The 22839-nt window shown below is 35.1% G+C and overlaps 1 protein-coding gene across 6 annotated transcripts in view; it reads left to right on the top strand.

Annotated features, from left to right (window-relative positions):
* The window catches only part of PHF14 (PHD finger protein 14), a 210591-nt gene that overhangs the window by 69023 nt on the left and 118729 nt on the right, over nt 1-22839 (top strand). For all 6 annotated transcript variants that reach the window (XM_047095550.1, XM_047095552.1, XM_047095553.1 and 3 more), the window contains one exon: nt 2082-2250. In XM_047095550.1, coding sequence (XP_046951506.1) covers nt 2082-2250 — 169 coding nt within the window. The remainder of the gene's footprint in view (nt 1-2081; nt 2251-22839) is intronic.

Raw genomic sequence — 22839 nt, forward strand, 5'->3', positions numbered from 1 at the left:
TTTTTTTTTTTTAAGTAAAGTTTATTTATTTTGAGAGAGAGAACATGTAAACAGGGGAGGGGCAGAGAGAGAGGGAGAGAGAATCCCAAGCAGGCTCTGTGCTGTCCATAAGGAGCCCAATGCAGGTCTCATTCTCACGACCTGAGCTGGAATCAAAAGTCAGACTCTTAACTATCTGTGCCATCTATGTGCCCCTGAAAATCTACCCTTGTAATTCTTTTAGTAAATTTTCCATTTCAGTTATTATACTTTTCATTTACAGAATTTCTTTTTCATTTATTTTTAGGCTTTCTGTCTCTTTTATTTTTATTTTTTTTTTTTTTATTTTTTTTTCAACGTTTATTTATTTTTGGGACAGAGAGAGACAGAGCATGAACGGGGGAGGGGCAGAGAGAGAGGGAGACACAGAATCGGAAACAGGCTCCAGGCTCTGAGCCATCAGCCCAGAGCCTGACGCGGGGCTCGAACTCACAGACCGCGAGATCGTGACCTGGCTGAAGTCGGACGCTTAACCGACTGCGCCACCCAGGCGCCCCTAGGCTTTCTGTCTCTTTATTGATATTTCCATTTTGTTCATAAATTGGTTCTTGTCTTTTCCCACAATCTCTATTAGTTCATTGAACATTTAAAGAATAATTCTTTGTCTTGTAGATCTGCCATCAGGTTTTCTGGGACAGTTTCTGTTAAATTTTTTTTCTCTTTTAATGGACCATACTTTCCTTTTCCTATTTCTTGTGGGGTTTTTGTCAAAAACTGGACATTTGAGTTTCATAATGTAATAACTTCAGAAATGAGATTTTCTCCATTCCCAGCATTTGCTGTTTTATTACTGTTTTTGTTTGTTTGTTGTTTTTTATTATAGTGTGCTATCTCTCTGCTAAGGATCAGACTGAGGTATAAACTTGCAGTCTTCTCATATGTTTTCTAAGCCTTTCCCTGGGCAAGGGTGGCCAATTTCTAATTTTTCTTGTATATGCACTTATGTTTTGAATGTCTGTATCTTTAATGTCTGGCTCCCAAAAGAGGACAAAGAGAAAAATGAAGGTGGAAATAAATGACAATGGTCTTTTAAGTACTGGAAGTCATTTCAGGCCAAGTGGGGGGGGGGGTCACATATAGCAGGGTTCTTACACAGAGAAATGGAACTCTGAGGTTCCTCTTTCTAGGAAGCAGCTTTATTTGTGCCACCTGGGCTCAGTGGGTTAAGATCCCAAAAAGGCTGAGTCCCAAGTGCAGCAGGGTATAGCCTTTTATGCAACTTCTACTTCTTTGTCTCCCATATGTGGTGACACATATAGTCTGATTGGACACATTTCAAGTTACAGAGTCGTGTCAGAGCTATACATAACCTGTGTAGGAGTTGATTGGGTCACATTGCCTTCCTTTGTTCTGAGAAGCCTCCACTAAATTCTTTAGGGAGGGTCCTTACCACACACCTACCTCTTTGTACTTCTGTGATCAGAAGCAGTAATTCCCAATCAGAGTATGGATTCCCAATATTTGGAGGACATGGTTTGTTTTGGCTATCCTGGTTCTTACTGACTATGTAAGCCACTGCAGGAATATGTGCACAACTGCCTGCCATGTGGCTTGGTTGGAGGTTGGGTAGTTTTGACTGCTGAGAAATGAAATTAACAGAAATTGATGGTGATTTACCTGTGCTAGCCTTTCCCTGGAATTTACAAGCCTTCAGTAGAATCCATAGTTCTAAAATAATTGTATTAAAGAAAATTTGCCATTGCAGTTTTTTTCTAGGTGGAGAGACACATTTCTGTTGCTTTGGACTGTGCCACCAGTGCTGAAATCTCTTACATGGGTTTACTTAAACATGTAGCATTATTGCATGTGTTCTTATGATACTTACAGAGTACATGGAATTGCTTTATACATTTACTATTGACATTCTTATAGGAGTGTGTGTACCTCTCTGTATGTAGTCATTGTATACCCTGTGGTCACACATACTTGTATATAGTTTCATATATTCTTCACATCTACCTGAATTTTGTATTAATAGAAACCACAGCTAACACTAGAAGATAAAAATAAACGTATGAACTTACATTTTTTTCTTTATATAGGCAGTGTTCAGAATGTGACCAGGCAGGGAGCAGTGACATGGAAGCAGACATGGCCATGGAAACCTTACCAGATGGTACCAAACGATCAAGGAGGCAGATTAAGGAACCAGTGAAATTTGTTCCACAGGACATGCCCCCAGAACCCAAGAAGATTCCAATAAGAAATACGGTAATTTTTTTCCCTGTTTATCATAATCATCACAAACTTCTGAGGGCAAAATTCTGAGGCCAGTTTGTTGTTTTACATTATGAAATATACCATACATAACTGAGAATTTATGCTTTATATATTCAACTTAAAGCATAGTAATAATGAATACCCACTGTATCCACTGACCTGCTTCAAAAATAAACAGTAACAAAGCCTGATGTCCCCTGTGAATCCCTTGGTAATTTCATTCTTACCTGGCTAGCACAGAGATCACCTCCTTCCTCAACTTTGTGTTTCTCATTCTTTTCTTTTTTTTTTTAGTAATGACTTTCCAAATGTGTGTATTTGTAAATAATACATAGTTTTGCAGTTTTTAAATTTTGTATGAATGGAATCAGGCTTTTCCTTTTGGTATTTGTTAATTTGACCAGTTTTTTTTTTGTTTTGTTTTTAAGTTTATTATTTTGAGAGAGAGAGCTTGAGCAGGGGAGAGGCAGAGAGAGAGGGGGAGAAACAATCTGAAGCAGTCTCTGTGCTGTCAGCACAGAGCCCAATGAGGGGCTTGAACTAACGAAACGAGCTCATGACCCGAGCAGAAATCAAGAGTCAGATGCTCAACCACCTGAGCCTCCCAGGTGCCCCTAACCAAATTTTGTTGATGAGATTCATAAATACTGATCTGTGTAGTTACAGTTCATTTATTTTTACTAATGTGTAGTATTTTTTATTAAAACAATAGATCATATGTTTTGTTCTTTAGATTGGCAGTTTTGTTTCTATCTTTTTTCTTTTGTAAACAACTCTGTTTTGAATATTTTTGTAAATGTCTCTTGCAGCATGGTAACAAGGAGTTAGGATATATACCAAGGTGTTCATTTGCTTAGTTATCGGATATGTGCGTCTTTAGTTTTGCTAGTTAATTCCACGTTTATATTCATAGCAATGAATAATCTTACTATTGTTCCCTAAACTTATTTTGTGTAATATTTTAATGCTTTCCAATGCAATACATGTAAAATAGTATATCATTTTATTTTGTATTTGTCTCAATACTAATGACTTTGAGTATCTATGTATTTTATCTATTAGGAAATGTAAATGCAAGTCTTCTCCGATTTTTCTATGAGGTTGTTAGTCTATTTCTCATCACAAAATTTTTGAGGTTAGAGTTCAAAGAATTTCTTCCAGAAAGTATTTATATTTGTTATTACCAGGTGCCGGTGAGGTGTACTAACCTAAGACCATTTTATTATTTTATTTATTTTTAAATGTTTGTTTATTATGTATTTTAAGAGAGAGAAAGAGAGTTAGTGGGGAGAGGGGCAGAGAGATAGGAGAGAGAAAATCCCAAGTATGCTCCATGCTGTCAGTGCAGAACCCATCATGGGGCTTAATCTCATGAACTCTGAGATCATGACCTGAGCCAAAATCAAGAGTCAGCTGCTTAACCGACTGAGCCACCCATGCACCCCTAACCTAAGACCATTTTAAATAAGTTTGGTGTGTGTGTCTTTTTCCATTATATAAATAGTGTCAATTTCTGCCCCAATCCAGTGAAGGCTGGCTTGCAGTTATGAATTCCTGGGGAGACATTTTTTACTTTCTGACTCTGAACCAAGGCAGACACTTTTGAAAAATCTGCCTCCTCCTGAAGGAGATGAAGATTTTTTTTTTTTTTTAAGTAGGCTTTATGCCCAGCACAGAGTCCAGTGGCTGGGCTTGAGCTCACGACGCTGAGATCAAGACCTGAGCTGAGGTGAAGAGTCGGATGCTTAACAGACTGAGCCACCCAGACATCCCAAGATGTAGCTGTTTTTAGGGTTAGTTGTCATCCTTTGTTTTGTTACCTGTTTAGTTGTAGAGAGTTTTTTCTTTTTTCCTTAAAGTAACAGCTTTCTCAAAAATTTTCTTTAATCTGTAATAACACATTTAATCTAATCATAAGAGAAGTTACTTCGAGTATTTCATTCAGTTTGTGTTATGAGCTTATTTGAAATTGAGGAAACAGATGTGGAAATTGTCTCCCAGATAATTTAAATAGTTGTGTTTCAATGCTGTTAATCAACTTGAAATTGTTTTATTTATAATTCCCATTAGTTTAAAACAATTTTTTTTGGCCTCACAAATACATTTTGTTTACAAATGAACTAGACAGAATTTTCCTTCAAGCCTGCTCACTTCTTCCTTCCTTCCTTCTTCCTTTCTTTCTCTTTCTTTCTTTCTTTCTTTCTTAAAATTTTTTTAATGTTTATTTTTTTTAAAGAGAGAGAGCACGAGTGGGGCAGAGGTAGAGAGAGAGGGAGACACAGAATCTGAAGCAGGATCCAGGCTCTGAGCTGTCAGCACAGAGCCCGACACAGGGCCCAAACCCACAAACTGTGAGATCATGACCTGAGCCGAAGTCAGATACTTAACCGACAGAGCCACCCAGGCGCCCTAAGCCTGCTCATTTCTAATACATTTTCTGTAACTTCAATGCCAATAACTTCAATGTGGCTATTAAGATATTCGAGTAAAGCATGTGTCTGTGTTTGCAAAGATTATCCTTTTATGAAACATCGTTTTCTTTACTGTTTAAAGAAATCTTTAGGACCAGTGTTATCATCTTTAACCAGAGACGGAAATTTTGTACATATTATAGTGATATTTATGTGTCCATAGTTTAGTATTATTTCAGATAAAAGAGTATCATATTTTCTTTTAGTTTACTTGTTTGTTCTTACAGCCTGGAATTATAAGGAAGCTTTTGAATTTTCTAATTTATTCCAATTCCTTTTACTGTATCATTTGTCTCTTGTTGTGTAAAAGTCTTAGTCTTCTTGTAGACGTGTGTGGGTAAAACACAAGAAAGGATTCTATGGCCAGTAATTTTAGGAAATACAGTATGATTACTTTCTTTCTTGGGGGAATTCAGATGTATACTCAAGGTCTGAGAAACACTACTGTTTAGGATAATGATTACTTTAACTTTTTCCTAACCTATTTTATCAAAGAGCACTTTTCTCAAGACCATTTTTTATTGTATCATATAGCGCTGAGTGGTACCAGCTTTGGAAATGATGTTCTAGAGGCCACGAATTACTTGCATAAAGGTCATCTGTGGGGTGTTTGTTGGAATGTAGGTTTTGGACTCATCCAAGAACTAATAACTTAGAATTAGGGGTTGGTTTAAGCAGACTTTTTAGGTTTTATTCTTATGCAGACTGAAGTTAGAAAATAACTATCTGGATAATGTTTATCGTTATTACTCTTACTTTTTTCTTCCCTTCCTTCCCCCCTGATTAATCCATACAGCAATTCAGAAAATCTTTGATGAGGCTATTCTATTGGTCAAGTACCTGATCGAGGAATGTAAGAATGAGAGATGCAGAGGAGAGTGATTCAGTCATCTTGATTTTGATCTTACCATTTAGGCTGAGTTCCTATTGTTACTTCAACTTTTTATCTTATCAGTTCTGTTTCAGAGATGTATTAACATTTTAATTAGATGGTATGGTTAAAAATGAGGCAGCTTACTTTCTTTTCTTAGCACACTGTTAATTATGGGAATCTAGGTATCTAACTGCCACCTCATTTGTATGTATAACCAAGTATCTTTCACAGTAAGTAACTGATTTATCTCTCCTTTTAATTTTCAATTCTTGTTCCTAGTATTTTTCTACTTATACTTTTTATTTTGGTACATGTATTACTACACTTATTAGCCACCCAGGTGCCCCACATTGAACTTCCTATTACGGAGGTATTGTGATATTGAACAAATTACCTAACCCTTACCTGAGTTCCCCAGCTGAGCTGCTGTATGAATTTCCTATAGGTGCTATAAGAATTACCATGATTTTGGTGGCTTAAAATAACACAGATTTATTATCTTACAGTTCTAGAGGCCAGAAGTCTCCAGTCAGTTTTATTAGGCTAAAGTCAAGGTGTTGACAGGACTGGTCTTTTAGAGGTTGTTAGGGATTATCCGTTTCCTTGTCTTTTCTAGCTTCTAGAGGCCACCTATATTCCTTGGCTCAAGCCTCTTCTCCACTTTTACCTCATTTCCAAACTCACATATGCTTCCTCTCTGATCTTCTATTTCCCTCTTATAAGAACCTCTGTGATTCAGGCCCACCTGAATTCATCTCAAAATCCTTGGCTAAATTACATATACAAAGTCTCTTTTTGTTATCAAGTATCATTTACAAGTTCCGAGGATTAGGATATGGATATTGTGGAGACCAGTATTCAGCCTATTACAGTTGCTTTGAAAATTAAATTAGATAATTTACATAAAGTACCGATCATGATGTCTGGGACATATTAACATCAATTTATGTTCATTTTCTTCTCCCTCCTTCCTCATCCTATTAACTAGATTGTGTGATTTTGATTAAAATACCTGGGCCTTTGCTGCCCCATCTGTAAAACTAGATATAATACGCATAAGATTCTCAGTAACAAAATCTTTTGAGGGGATGCCTGAGTGGTTCAGTCAGTTAAGTGTCTGACTTCTGCTCAGGTTGTCATTAGTGATTCATGAATTGGAGACCCGCATCAGGCTCTTTGCTGACAGCTCGGAGCCTGGAGCCTGCTTTGGATTCTGTCTCTCCCTTTCTCTCTGACCCTCCCCTGCTTGTGCTTTTCTCTGTCTCTCTCTCTCTCTCTCTCAAAAATAAATAAATATTAAAAAAATTAAAAAAAAATATTTCTTTTGTTAGTTTTAATTTTTCCTGCCATTATTGATCAAAGTGTACTTCATTTCACAGTAGTCATATTACTCTGTCAAAATTTTGAGGAAGATTTACCTTTGTGACATAGGGAATTCATGACATATATCCTAGGCCTTAATTTCTCATTTCAAAATAATGTATCACTTAATAAAACTATTAAAATGATCATTTGTTTTACAACTTTGATTTGTTCTACAACTTTCTACCATTTCTGTTAAGCATATGTTCCCTTGGGCTATAGTGCTAGCATAATTTTTAGAAAAATAGTTTGGATTATTTCATGCTAGTAAAAGTGTATTTTCTAGTTTCAAAAGTCTTTTTTTTGTGGGATATGTGAATTAATATTCGGTTAGAGTAATTTTGTTTTTAAAAATTCAGTCTTTATAATTAGGCATACAGCACTTTAATTTTTTATTTTTTTTGAAGGACTGTCTCTGTAGAGTTGTCCAAGAACCATCAAAAGTATAAAATGAGGGGCACCTTGGTGGCTTGGTCGGTTAAGCGTCCAACTCTTGATTTTAGCTCAGGTCATGATTGCAGAGTTGTGGGATTGAGCCCCATGTCAGCCTCTGCACTGAGCATGGAGCCTGCCTAAATTTCTCTCTCTCCCTCTGCCCCTCTCCCTCCTCTCATGCTCTTTCTCTCTCAAATTAAAACAAACAAACAAACACATATGTATCTATGTGTATATATGTATATATATGTGTGTGTGTGTGTATGTATATACATAGACATATATGCATACAGGATCATGGCTGCCATAGATTGAAGTCCTGTTTTGATGAACAACTTTTCTTACCTCTGTTATTACTTTCTCACTTTGTATACTTTATATCTTTACATTTAAAAGTAACATTCTTGTGGTAGTAAAAGAGCAAAAGAAGGAAAGAAGGGAACATGTTGGCGTATTTGAGCAAATTCTTGTATGTTGCTACTATTAACTTCTGTTTAGCCATAATGCCAGTAAACCCAACCAGCTTATTATTTTTTATCTCTTCCTACTATTTGACCATTGGATATTTTACTTCATTACTTTTTGCAAAGGACAGTAAATCAGAAGAGGACATGAGGGATTAGTTTACCTTTATCTAAGATTGTTTAATTAGTAGTAAAACCTAACATTTATTGAGTATGCCTCATATGCAGACACTGTACTAATCCTACTCCCTCTTATAAAAAATAAGTTCGTATTTGACTATTATAACACCTATTTCACTCAAAATAAAACTGAGACACAGAAAGCTTGAGTAACCTACCTGTGATCTTATAGATAGTAAGCAGAATAAGACTTGAACTCAAATAGTTTGAAATAAGAACCTGTGTTTTTTCTTTTAAGGTTTGTAGAAGAGATTTAGAGGTTTAGTTGAGGTACAAATGGAGTCGTCAAACATTTGGCTTTTGGTAGTGTCATTGGAAATATGGTGCTCTAAGGCAGGCATATATCCAATTACTAATTTGTGTACCTGAGCTTATTCACATTAGATATGAGATTCGGGGGCACCGGAGTGTCAGCTAAGCATCCAACTCTTGATTTTGTCTCAGGTCATGAACTCATGGTTCCTGAGTTTGAGCCCCCTGTCAGCCTCTCCACTATCAGTGCAGGATTTTCTCTCTCTCCCTCTGCTCCTCCCCTGCTCTTGCTCACATGCACACATGCTCTATCTCTCAAGAATAGGTTAACTAAAAAAATATGAGATTCAACACTTCTTCGCACTTTGAGCTGAATGTGAATTCCACCCCCCCCCCCACCAAGCTTATATGAGCATTGGCATCACTGTGCTTAATCACAGTGCAATAGTATAGAAGTTAATAAACTGTTTGAAGGTTATTCTACCTTGAGGAAATTGATATTTAAAAAAAAGAAAAAATTAGAAGCAGCAAATCTCTAAGTACACTGGCAGCATGTGTATATATTGGCTGCCAGTATATGTTTATTTTGCCCTTCTGTGTTGGTCTGCTTGTTTCCCTCTAAATTGTAAATACTATGAAACTTGCTGTAGAAAAAAAGTATATACTTTGATATTGGCAGTGAAGATAGAGAAGTACACAATGGTCTTTTTGCCTAACTAATACTCCAAATCCACCTAAAACATTTGGTTTATTGCATCTTAGCTTTTTTGATTAAGCAACAGATATCTTTTGGATTTGTTCATTTGGTTGATCAGTGTTAAGAGAGATGGGCCCATGGACTCAATTTTTGTGCTCCACTGCCTGCTTTGTGCCGAACAAGGCTGCTATTAGAAGAATGGCATCCACTCTTTACTGCTGACAGGAAGTTTCCATTTATCATAGCCAGAGAGTGCAATGGGTAATAGACCACTTTGGCAAAGCTTAATATATTTTTATTATTTAGATCCTAAGGAAAGTCATTTTTCATTTTATTCTACTCTGATTTCCTTAATAAAGATTTATAGAAATATGAACGAATACAGCATATTTTGAGACAGTAGATCCAATAAGATACAGATGCTTTTTGGGGCACCTAGGTGGCTCATTCAGTTAAGTCTCCGCCTCTTGGTTTCAGCTCAGGTCATGATCTCATGGTTCATGAGTTTGAGCCCAGCATCGGACTCTGTGCTGCTGGTGCAGAGCCTGCTTGGGATTTTCTCTGTCTGTCCCTCCCCTACTTGTACTCTCTTTCTCTCAAATAAATAAATAAACTTAAAACATATATATATATATATATATATATATATATATATAGATGTATGTAGTCCCAGTGTTACTGTTAATTTCCTAATTTATTTTTCTATCCAAAGATGTTAAAAGATTATCCAGAAAAGTTACTTGAAAAAAATGATAGCACTAGAGATTTGGTGTTTAAAAATAATGGGTTAAAAGAGCTATTTTTAAGTGTAAGAATGAAATCATATTACATTTTCAGAAAATACTTCTATACAAACATAGACATTTTCTCTGATATTTTCATGTTATCTTATATTGTTAGGGTATCATTATTTTTAAACATTTACTCTGAATGTTAGAATTATTTTTAAATTGAATTTTAGCTGTGAAAGTAATGTGTTAATACTTTTTGTTAAAAGAAATTCAAAATTATAAAGTCTCCTTTGATTTTCCTCCCAACATTACCCTCCCCCAGTCTAATTCACATGCCTTGAATTTGCCTTTATTACAAGGGTACATATTTTGAACTTTGATTTTCTGACATTTCTTTTGGTGTATCTGTCAAAAAAAGGAAAGGGTGATCAGTGAGTCCTACGGAAGAGTAATCTGGGCATAGTTCAAGTAACATGGAACTATTAAAGTATTAATAAGTAAAAGAAGAATGATCTGGTTTTAGAAAATCAGAATGAGAAGCGTTGAAAAGCATTTTTTAATTTATGCATTACTTGTGATTTACTTTGTATTTTATATTAATTGTCATTACTGTACTAACGAAGTAGTTACTAATGTCATTGCCATTTTACAATTGAGAAACTGAGGCAAAGATGTCAAGTAACTTGCAGAAGGACATACAGCTTCTAAATGATAGAGCCGGGAATCAGATAGCTCCTGATCCCATATTTTTAAGTACTCATTGTGCTGCCTTTCTGGGTAGGATTGTTCCTGGCACTTCTCCTAAGGCCAGAATCACAGGCTTCTCATGATTTCAGCAGATTAGTGACTAAGGGTTTGATCAAGAAAATGGAATTCACTCTGTGGGGAATTAGTGGGTTATACCACTGCTGGTATATCTGGGGCTGTAGATGTCAAGAAATCTGTCACCACTGGTCAGAGGAGTTCTGTCAAACATCAGAGAAATTGTCAATGAAATATTTATCTTGAAGCTCCAAGTCAGTGGTAGTTGCTGACACCAGGTCAGAGACTTTGACAGTGAAGATCTTAGCCCTAAGAATACTGTTGGGTAGGTGAAAAATGAGGATTTGTGGGGAAGTCTGCAAAGCCTGCCAGGACTATGACTTGGGAGCAAATGGAAAGGAATATATGGCTGCACAGCATGTGAAAAAGCCAGGCATTTGACTCCCATGACCTCCTGAGTAAAATGGTCTTCACTTAAATGTTTCAAATCTGTGGTCACTAACATGGAACCATAGACAGAAGGTTGTGGGGGAAGACTATGGGAAATGTGGTTTCCAGCCTTAAACAGAGTAAGGTGATGGTGGTGGTGATGGAGGTGTGTGTCAGATTAACCAAAGACAATCTAGCGTACTAACCAACTGCAGTTTTTAAAAGTGCCTAATGTAGTACTTGGCAGTGTTAGGTGATCTAAAAAGTGACATTTCCAGACTTCTTTACTCTCACTCCCTTTTCTTTGCTCTTTGAAGACTGATAATATTTCATGTTTTCTTCCAGCTCTGAGCATTGTGCAGACAGAGCATGCAATAAGTTCTTGATAAGATGATTAAAATAATCACTAACAGCATAAATACAGACAGTGACTTAAAGAATTGTAAATACCAAAAGGATAACTTCAGTGTAGGTCAAAGAAGTTGAACCTGGAATTTTTACAGACTCAGCAGTGTTTTAAAATAGAGAGAGGGTTAACTGCTTCCCTGACTTGCTGAATGTCCAGCTGAGCCCTCACAATGTTTGCCATTCATTTATGTTACAGGTTTTTAGTCATAGGTTTTTTCTTTCTTTTTTCTTTCTCTTTTCTCCACCCCTTTTTTTTCTTTTTAGTTAATTAAAAGGAAGGAACGTGGGTGAAGTAGAGAACCTTAAAAAAAGTTTCTTGTGATGTTAGGTCAGCCTCTGTTAACCCAGTGAGTTTCTTCCACTGTTCTTCTATTTATAGAAGCTACACAAATGTGTAAAGGGCTTTTCACAAAGATTTCAGCAGAGAGCTCCTTTTATTTAAATTACATTAAGCAATTCTTTTCTGTAGAATTCCTACAATTTGTACCATCTGTTGCCAATGTCTATTTCAGAAGTCTGCTTTTATGCAGTGTTTTAGGGTTGAGCCTATGCGTTTAATATATATATTCAGTACATAGGGTAATATTACTTTATAAAATAGTAACTTTCACATGTCTAATTATACAATCTGGAGAAGACTAGTAGTTTTCACTGCTGCATTGATAGCCAGTAATAATAATTGGGAATTTTTTTATGTATGTTTCATTATAGGAATGAAAATATTTAGTCTCTGGGACTGGAATCTCATTTCATAATATAATTTAGCTTCTTTTGTACTGGGAGAATGCTTTTCTTCTCCTGCATGAAAACCTTCTTATAGGACAGTGAATTAATTTATATACCTAGCCCACTTTTAAATGTAAAATGCTGATACTTCACATACAGTGTTTTTCTTTGATTCTTGTATTTGGTAAAAAAAAAAAAAAATTGAATTTCTTAAATGTTATGTGGTTTTAATCTTTCAACTATGAATTTTTATTACAGTACCTCCTTTCCACTAGTTTCAGGTAATATCTTCTTTCTTCTGCCTTTCAAGGTTGTTTGTCATTGAGCCAAAACAACTTTGTAATCCTATTGACCTTGTAGTTGCTGTTTTACTGATCTGTGATTCATTCACTATCTAGTATCATATAGTGTGTTTTATGATTTTATAGTATTCTAAATTTTTTTTTTTTCAACGTTTTTATTTATTTTTGGGACAGAGAGAGACAGAGTATGAACGGGGGAGGGGCAGAGAGAGAGGGAGACACAGAATCGGAAACAGGCTCCAGGCTCTGAGCCATCAGCCCAGAGCCTGACGCGGGGCTCGAACTCACGGACCGCGAGATCGTGACCTGGCTGAAGTCGGACGCTTAACCGACTGCGCCACCCAGGCGCCCCAGATTTTATAGTATTCTAGTTTTAAGAGTTAATTGTTTTGTTTTTCACACCTTTGAGATCCCAGTAATTCTGTAGTTCTTTCATCTACTTTGATTTGTTCATTTTCAGCTTTATCTCATATCGTTTAGAGGGTAGATTGTAACTTCTGATGCATGCAACACAATCTCTAACCTCAATTATTTGATCTTTAGCTATGTTGTCCTCTTTTGTAAACCTTCAGAGTCCAGTAAAGAGAAGACAGTATTTCAAGATAAACTTTTGCTTATAATATATAGGAACTCAAATTTATGTTGTATTTCCTTTGTAATAGTCAAAACTATAAGCAGTTATCTTTTTTTGTGAGTGCTTTAGTCAAATTTACTTCAGAGTTTAATAGTTCTCCGTCTTAAGCAATAAAAATTGGCTGTGTGGGAATCCAGGTCTTTCCATACTCTCTAGTCTTTATTTGTGGTTCCTAGTCCTACTAATGAACAATGACCAAGTTAATTTTTTTTCAACATGTATCTCTTGAGCAACTAATAATGTAAGGCACTTGCCAACAAATCTTGAGTAGAACACCAAAATGAAGACATGGTCTATTACATCAAGGAGGTATGCTGATAAAAAGGTGGCCCTGAAATAAATGTAATTTAACTAGGGAATACAGGGAATTTAGTGTAAAAATTTAGGCATCATTATACCAATAGCTGTCTTTCTTACAATATGTTTTGTTTTTGTTTTTTACACGTTTATTTATTTATTTTGAGAGAGAGAGCATGAGTGTGAGACGGGAAGGAGCAGAGGGGAGGGAGGGAGAGAGAGAATCCCAAGTGGGCTCCACGGTGACATGGGGCTTGATCCCATGAACTGTGAGATCATGAGATCATGACCTGAGCTGAAATCAAGAGTTCGATGGTCAATGACTGAGCCAACCAGACACCCCACAACATGTTTTTATAATAGCCAATTTGATAGCAAAAGCCTCTTGCATTATGAACTGGACAAAATTTTAGAGAAGTTAATTAGATCAAATCCTAATAATTTAGTTTGAATACAGATTCATTTATAACTTAAGATTATTAATTATTAATGAGTGTTGCACATTTTCAGCAAAAATGTTAATATATCCACTATTTTATTTTTTTAGATAAATAGGTACAGATTTTTTTTTTTAGGAAACTTCATTTCTCTTCTAATTATTTCTGTGCTAAGAAAATTCTGATGTATTGATTGATTTAAGAGTTTTTTAAATTTAAATAGCTCCTCTGTTTATTCAATTAGAAATACCTTGTTTATGGATATGACTTATAATTATGCTTTAGAAAGTAACTATCCATTTAAAATATAATCATATTTTCCTCTCTAGACTTTTTTTTTTTTTTGGTAGCATCATCCCCTTTAAAAAGTAGAGGATGGTAGGGGCGCCTGGGTGGCTTGGTCTGTTAAATGTCATTGCTGTCAACGCAGAGCCTGCTTCAGATCCTCTGTGTCCTTCTCTCTCTGCTCCTCCGTCTGTCTCTTTTTCTCTCTCTCAAAAATAAATAAACATTAAAAAAAAAAGTAGAAGATGGTATAAAAATCAAATTCTTGAGTGTTTTAGATAACATCAAAACCTGTAAGGTAGCATAATGTGGGGTGAAAAGTACCTGGACTAGCACATAGTAGATTTGAATTGTAGTTCATACTCCACCAATAACCCTTTGTGTGGCCTTGGAGAAGTACTTTAATTTCTACCTTGTTGTACTTAGTATCTTCATTTATAAAATATGTTAAATAATCTGTAGTCTTTCTACAACTAAAATTCACATTTGCATTTATTATTTTATCCTTAACACTGTTTAATTGATTAGAGAGTTAAAGTACATTGATACTCAAAGAATCTAGGGAAGGTAGTACTTTGTAATTAGGCTTCATGACATGTAATAAAAGTTGTTGTATTTTTAAAGACCATATTTATTGTTAATCTTTTTATTTTCCCTTTCTGGAAATTACCTTTATTATAATTATTGGTTGTCTTTATGAATGCTTCCAGGAGACACTTTTCAATAAATGGGCCATGAGATGTGTCTGTTGACTTGCTTCCAAGATTTTATGTTTTTGAAATTTTCCTTTTGCTCTATTTTCAAAGTGACATTTGATTGTTTTACCTAGCCAATTTTATACTGACTTCTTTATGATAGTAACATCCCAAAGATAAAATATTGTTTAACAATAATAGAAACATGCTTTCTCACTTTATGAACACTTTTTACCCTATTGCTGTTATAAGGCTGAGTAGGCAGGGTGAGGCAGACACTGAAGGAAACAATACACTGACTATCCCATTGATGAATTAAATTTTAAGGATTCTCATTCATTTAGTTTATTTTTAAAGGAAGGCATGAATAGAGTTTTAAAAATGACTTCCTTTGCCTTCCATTGTTTTTCAATTTATTTAGTTTCTTTGAATCTAAAAGCAACTCTTGCTACAATCTTCAACTTCTTTGTAAAATACTTTTTTTTTTTTTAACATTTATTTATTTTTGAGAGACAGAGACACAGAATGATGGGATGGGCAGAGAGAGAGGGAGACACATAATCTGAAGCAGGCTCCAGGCTCTGAGCAAACTGTCAGCACAGAGCACAACACGGGGTTCTAACCCACAATCTGTGAGATCATGACCAGAGCCGAAGTCGGATGCTCATCTGACTGAGCCACCCAGGCGCCCAAAATATTTCTAGTGCACAAATTTTTTTATATGGTCAGCCATATCAAATAAAAAAAAATCTTGGATTTTTCCTCTGGAGCCCTTTCTCCTCCAGCTCTAACCTGAGTTTGTTTTTCATTGTCATCCTTGGACTTTGTTTCATCATCATGGGACTTCCTTTTAACCTCCCATAGGTAGAATATTTTGTTGTTTGCATTAAAAAGACTTTTTTTTCTATTTATTCCCTTATTTTGATGGGGCAACTTCTTCAATAACTTACTTAGTAAAGGTTAGTGAGAGGTAAATTTTTGAGATCTTACATACTTGAAAATTAAAAAAAAACTACGCTTCAATAGTAATATGGCTGTGCATAAAATACTACATTTTTTAAAAAAAAATTTTTTTTTTTAACGTTTATTTATTTTTGAGACAGAGAAAGACAGAGCATGAACGGGGGAGGGGCAGAGAGAGAGGGAGACACAGAGTCTGAAGCAGGCTCCAGGCTCCGAGCCATCAGCCCAGAGCCTGACGCGGGGCTCGAACTCACGGACCGCGAGATCGTGACCTGGCTGAAGTCGGACGCTTAACCGACTGAGCCACCCAGGCGCCCCTACATTTTTTTTTAAAAAAAGGTATCACTTGACTGACTCCTGGCTATAAGTATTGCTTTCTGCTTTTGTAACTCTTTTTTTTCCCCCCTGTCTTGTATCTCTCCGGCTTTTTTATCTTTTTCCATTGTATTCAGTGGTATGATTCAGTATCTTGTTTGGTATGGTATATTTTTATTCATTTCTGGGAGCTCACTGAACCCTTTCTGTTTAAAATACTCATGTATTTTAGTTCTGAGAAATGAATTTTTATTATTTCTTTGGTAATTTTTATCCTTCTCTTTTTCTATTTTCTTTTTCTGGAACTTTCACTAATTGTATTTTAGTGCTCCTAGATTGGATTTCTGATTTTTTTTTTTTTAATCATAATATTCATTTCTTTCTTTTTTTCTTTTAAATTTCTGGGAGATTTTCTCAACTCTATATTCCAACTGTTTCACTAAATTTCTGATTTGGGATGTGTATGTACCTTCATTGTTCCTTTTTCTTTTTTTTTTTTTATTTTTTAATTTTTTTTTTCAACGTTTATTTATTTTTGGGACAGAGAGAGACAGAGCATGAACGGGGGAGGGGCAGAGAGAGAGGGAGACACAGAATCGGAAACAGGCTCCAGGCTCTGAGCTATCAGCCCAGAGCCTGATGCAGGGCTCGAACTCACGGACCGCGAGATCGTGACCTGGCTGAAGTCGGACGCTTAACCGACTGCGCCACCCAGGCGCCCCTGTTCCTTTTTCTTTTAATAACAGATGTTCTTACTTCATGATGGCAAAAACTTCTTTTATCTCTTTAGGAATATTTACTGTAATTACTTTTCAGTTTTCTTTTGTATCCTTCATTGTCTTTGTTTCCTCTGGGATCCTTATTTCTGTTTGTGTTTGTCTCTTTCATGTTGAAGCTTTCAGATGCCTGGGGATCCTTTGATGTCCATATATATATAATATATATATATATATATATATTATATATATATAGTAATTAAGTTTAAGCTGTTTTCCCTATAGCTGTGATTTTATGATCTGGGGACGTATTCTTTGAGAACACCTTAAATGTCAGTATCTGTAGATGTTTTCTACATCAGTTCAGTAGAACTATTCTCTTATCTCTTAACTGGTAGGTATAATTTTAACTGCCAGACTCCTGGACAGGTAAGGAAAAAAGGGCTAAAGGTCTCACAGTTCAGAAACAGAATTCCATTTAAACCTTCTGGTTTCTGTTTTGCTGTCTCACTGTTCGCTTCTCTGTGCCTGATAATCCATTGTCCAGAGTCTGTTTAGTTTTTTTTCTCCAGAGAATATGCCCCCTGTGTCTGGTGGGAGAGGAGTAATCTGTTGACAGCATAGGGAGGGAGTGAAATCCCTTATACCTTTATGTTGCTGAATTTTAAACCAAAGTAGTATTTTATTTCTTGTCTATATAGTTTGTGTGATTGTTACTTCAGAATTTTGTTTTTTAAGTGTTGTATTTTTTTCAAATAGTCATGTTATTGCCTCATCTCCATCTATAGGATGATAGCTTTAATAAATGTGTTTGTGTATACATTTGATTTCTAGTGTGGTAAGTGGAATAATGGCCCTCCAAAAATGTCCACGTCCTAATCCTCAGACCTTGTAAATATGTTCCCTTACATAGCAAAGGAACTTTGCAGGTATGATTAAATTTAGTTATGGATCTGGAGATAGGAAGATTAACCAGGGTTATCCATGTGATTCCAGTCTAAATCACATAAGTACTTAAAAGGAGTAAATGATGTAGAGTCAGTAGATGAATTTTGTAGTGATTAATTAGTTTTTTCAACATTGATGGATATTGAAATGATTTTGAAAGGCATTTTTGCTTTATTTAGATGTAAGTTAAATATAAAATCATTTAAGCAGTAATGGAAAATTGGTTCATTATTCTTTAAAGTTTGCTACAATTAAAAATGATCAACTTATGGCTGATTTTTTTTATAACTTTTATTGAGATATAATTCACATACCATACAATTCATTCATTTAATGTTGTATAATTTAGTGGTTTTTGGTAAATTCATGGAATTGTCCAGCCATTACCACAATTAATTTTAGAACTTTTTTTTTAATGTTTATATTTATTTTTGAGAGAGAGAGAGAGAGAGAGAGAGAGAGAGCAAGCTGGGGAGGGGCAGAGAGAGAGGGAGACACAGAATCCAAAGCAGGCTCCAGGCTCTGAGCTGTCAGCACAGAACCCAAAGCGGGGCTCGAACTTGTGAACTGTGAGATCATGACCTGCGCTGAAGTCAGACACTGAACCGACTGAGCCACCCAGGCGCCCCTAATTTTAGAACGTTTTTATTGCTCTGCTCCTCCCCGCACCCCCATTCCCACCAAAATTCCTATACCCATTACCAGTGACTCTATTCTCCATTTTCCTAGCCACACGCCCTGGGCAACTCCTAATCTACTTTCTGTCACTGTATATTTACCTATTTTGGACATTCCTTATAAAGGGAATAATATGTGGTGTTTTATGACGGCATTTTTTTCACCTACCATAATATTTTAGGACTTATTCATGTTATAGTATGTATGATACTTCATTTCTTTCGATTTTTGTGTAATATTCAATTATATGGATATACTGGATTTTTAAATTTATCTATTCATCTGTTACTTGATGGATATATGTGGGTTTGTTTTGTTTTTCACTTTTTGGCTGTTATAAATGATACTGCTATGAATATTCACATACAGGCCTTGTTGTGAACATGAGTTTTCACTTATCTTAGTTGTATTGCTAGGAGTGGAATTGCTGGGTCCTAGGATAACTCTGATTTGAACATTTGAGAAACTGCTTTTAAACTGGCCATACTATTTTCTGTTCTCACCAGCAGTGTATGAGGATCCTAGTTTTTTTTTTTTTTTAACATACTTAACAACATTTATTTGTGTCCTTATATAGTCATCCTAGTGGGCGTGAAGTGGTATCTCATGGTTTTGATTTGCATTCTTTGCTGACTAATGACACTGATGATATTTTAAAAAGAAAAGAATGATGCAGCACCTTTTCCCTCTCTTTTATCTGTGCTATGTAACATGGCTAAAATGATGTTTCTAGTTGGACTCTTAAGCAAATGAAAAATGACTGAGATTACACATCTGTTTTACAGCTTTAAATAATCTATTATTGCCCTCATCCCTAATTTTAGTTCATATGAGCTAAGAAAGCAAAATCCAATGTGATATTATAGTCAAATTCCAGAAGGATACTCTGAGGAATAAGTGAAGATTATTCCCATAGCACTGTTTTCTTTTGCTGTCCTTATCACAATTGTAATTAAGTTTGTTTTTATGTTATTAGTTTAATAAATGGACAGAGACCCTTTATATAATAGAGATCTGGCAACTTTTTTTTTTTTTTCAACGTTTATTTATTTTTGGGGCAGAGAGAGACAGAGCATGAACGGGGGAGGGGCAGAGAGAGAGGGAGACACAGAATCAGAAACAGGCTCCAGGCTCTGAGCCATCAGCCCAGAGCCCGACGCGGGGCTCGAACTCACGGACCGCGAGATCGTGACCTGGCTGAAGTCGGACGCTTAACCGACTGCGCCACCCAGGCGCCCCTGGCAACTTATTTTTAAATATTTAAACTTTTGTTACTTGAATGCTAGGATCAGTTCAGACAGTAAAACTGATACCAACAACAATTAGAATTGTCTTACTATGAAAACGTGCTTCCTTGTTCTTGGGTATAATTGAAGCTATATGACTATCAGGGATATTTGTGAAGAGTTTTCCAAATGGGTACAGAGATGGGATTATATGAAATAATACTGGATTTTAATTTTAAGATGTATGTGAAATAATCATGATTAAATCCTAATTCCTTTGACCTCACTATGTCATGGGTCCTTTTTAACATTCCTAGTCCAATAGCCATTTTTTTGTCACAATTATACAGTGTCCTAGTTACCCACATACCTCTTGCCTTCACTTAAAATTCCAGTATGTTAGTTGGATACTATGTTTAATCATTTTAGTAATGCTTTTGCTACCATCCTTGATATTTTTCATCCTTTTGCCAGTCTGAATGAATCCTTTCCTTTTCCATTCCTGCCTGAGAGTTGCCAGTTACATTTTTTTTTTTTTTGAGAATTTTTTGTTGTTAGGCATTTTTTTAACCCATCTTTTTTTTTTTTTCTATACCCATCTTTAAGGTGAATGTAGAGTTTTATATTAACTGTATTAAAAAGTACTTACTCTAAATTCAGAAACAATTTTGATTATAGTTGAGATTTTGAAAGATCTGAGCAAGATCTGTAGACTAGTGGACCTGAAATCCCAAGAGAATAGGAGCTGTCCTGGCAACCACTTTAGGTCTATTATCTACTTCTACAGGGTTTGGTTCACACCGGGTACTTACAGAGTATTTCACAAATGAGTTTTTTCCATCTTTCAAAATAGCTATGCACCTGAAGCTAGTGTACTTTGGAAGAGTCTGTTTTTTTCTAGTCCTTTATTGGTTAGAAGGGAATTAGTCCATTTCTCCTTATATATTAATTGTATTTCATTGGTGAAACTATGTAATTACTCAAAGGCTGCCTGGGCTACTTTTGTGTAAGTACCTTGTTATGTAGACATTTTCTCTGCATTATTTTTTTATGTGGAAACTTTTCATTTGCTTTTAGGCAAGGTAATTGCTTTTGAAGAAAATATAAATTAGCTTACCTGTGTCCCTTTTGAAGTTAGTTTAAAATTGATGTTTGTACTTTTTTGGCGTATTTTCTTATAACTTTAATGTAACTTGAAAGCATTCAGATTTTCTTTTCATTTTCTCTATACTTTATATTATCTAGTGACTTTTCATCTTTTTATACAAGTGCCAAAGGACTTATTGGGACCTATCTTCTCATAGTCTTTTACACACATGCATCATTTTCTACTCTCTTTGAAGTTGTCTCATCTTTTTTCCTATCTCATACATTTTATTTTGTTTTATAGCTCTCCTTTTTTGGAAAATAAATGCATTAAAAAGTCCAAGTACTTTTTAGCAACTTTGACTAAAAGCATATTGTTTTTCAGGGGGCACCTTTTGTTTTAGATCATTATTTTGAAAAAAAAAAAAAAAAACTTAAGCACCTGGTTAAACTGTTTTCCATCTAACTTAAAGTCTGAAGTCAATAGCCTGTTTCAAGTGGCATTCTTCATTCGAGAGATAATCAAATATCCTAGAGTGTTCTTTCATTACATTTGTTTTTAAACTAATTTTACACATGCAAAATAGTAGCCTATTTAACAACGTTAGAACCTATATCCTAAGAATTTGAAAAAACAGAATATGTTTTTTTGTGTGTTTATATCTGTGTGTGTGTGTGTGTGTATGTGTAATTCTTGATGCTAATTTAAGTGGAAACAGAAACATGTGGACTCAGCCCTATTGAAATGACTAAAGATTACTGTGCATTGTGTCTTAACTTACTTGTCATCTTTATACTTTTTAAATTAAATTATTACAGTTCTGGAAATAAAGGGTTATGTTTTGAGGCTTTAGATATCAGAGATTGAGTCTCTTATTAGACTTAAAGTGACCTCTGAAGTACTAAACAGATTGTATAGCCTCTGTTTGTTAAAGATCCTTAGAAAAAACCCTGGCAGAAATTTTTGTGGTGAACTGGACTGTATGTAACTCACTTTGGCTTACTTGGAAGGGATCTACTATGGGTATCCTTAGCTCAGATAATCTATTCAGAGCCCAAAGACTCATGCTGTGCTTTTTTTTTTGCCTGTTGGAAATGTGTAATTTTTATTTACTTCCTGGAATGTAGAATAACAACAAAGAATAGTCAGAGCTTCAGGAGTTTACTTATTTTGAATATACCACCATTCATGAGAAGGATTTTATAGATCCTTATTTATTAATTTGTACAATGTATAATTTTTTTTCTACTTTTAATTAGGCGTGTGGTTATTTTAATTTATAGTGTTAAGAAAAATCAGTCATAGTTTCATTCTACATATTTTCCTAACCCCGTTAAAATTAAATTAGATAAAAATAAACTCCATAGCCAACTGACAAGAAGGGGGAAAACTCACTTTTGGTGGTCACCATTCCATCTGTTATGTGCCAGTAGCCAGTAGAAACAGATGGTGCTTGTTGATACGTGTATAGTTTTTATTTTATTTTGAATATCATATGCGCTTTACTAAGTAATTGTTTCCAATATATTGTTTTATGACTGGAAAACATATACTTACTTTTTAAGGAATTTTATGTTACATAAATTTATTTTGAAAAATTAAAAAAATTATATTGAACGATTTTGTACAACTGCCACACAGTTGCTGGCATTGATTCCTCAGCATAAATCCGAATTTTAGCTTAACAGATTTTCAAGGTTTGACCTGATTGTCCTAATTAACATTGAATTTAGAATTTTGTTCACGAATAACCATTTTCTCTTTTTATGTAGAAATTACACAGGGAGGCATTCCTTATGTTTCTTCTAACCACATAGAGCTAGTTTATTAATTGTGAAAAAAAGATACATGTTAAATTTAGAGAAAACACACAAATGAATATGTGAAACCCATCTTAGTGATATCAAAGATGTTGAGGTACTGTTAGTTTGAAATTTAGTTCATTTGTCAAATGAATCATTCTAACCTTGTGAAAATCATCATGAATCTAGCTTCATTGTAAATTAAAATAACCCCAGTGCTAAAGAATTAATTAAAATTCGTTGCATGTTTTCTAGTCCAAATGTTAGTGAAATTACTGAAACATTTAATTACATTTTTCGGATGAATAAACTATTAAAATGATGCTTGGTAGGTAAAAATACTTTATTCCTTTTTAACTTAGATACATTGTCTGTAATACCATGGCACACTCTCTTTGTGGGTA

This window comes from Lynx rufus, unplaced genomic scaffold (genome assembly GCF_022079265.1).
Source record: "Lynx rufus isolate CCGP_SWC_20201006 ecotype Redwood Valley unplaced genomic scaffold, mLynRuf1.p SCAF_4, whole genome shotgun sequence".
In the NCBI taxonomy this organism is placed as follows: Eukaryota; Metazoa; Chordata; class Mammalia; order Carnivora; family Felidae; genus Lynx; species Lynx rufus.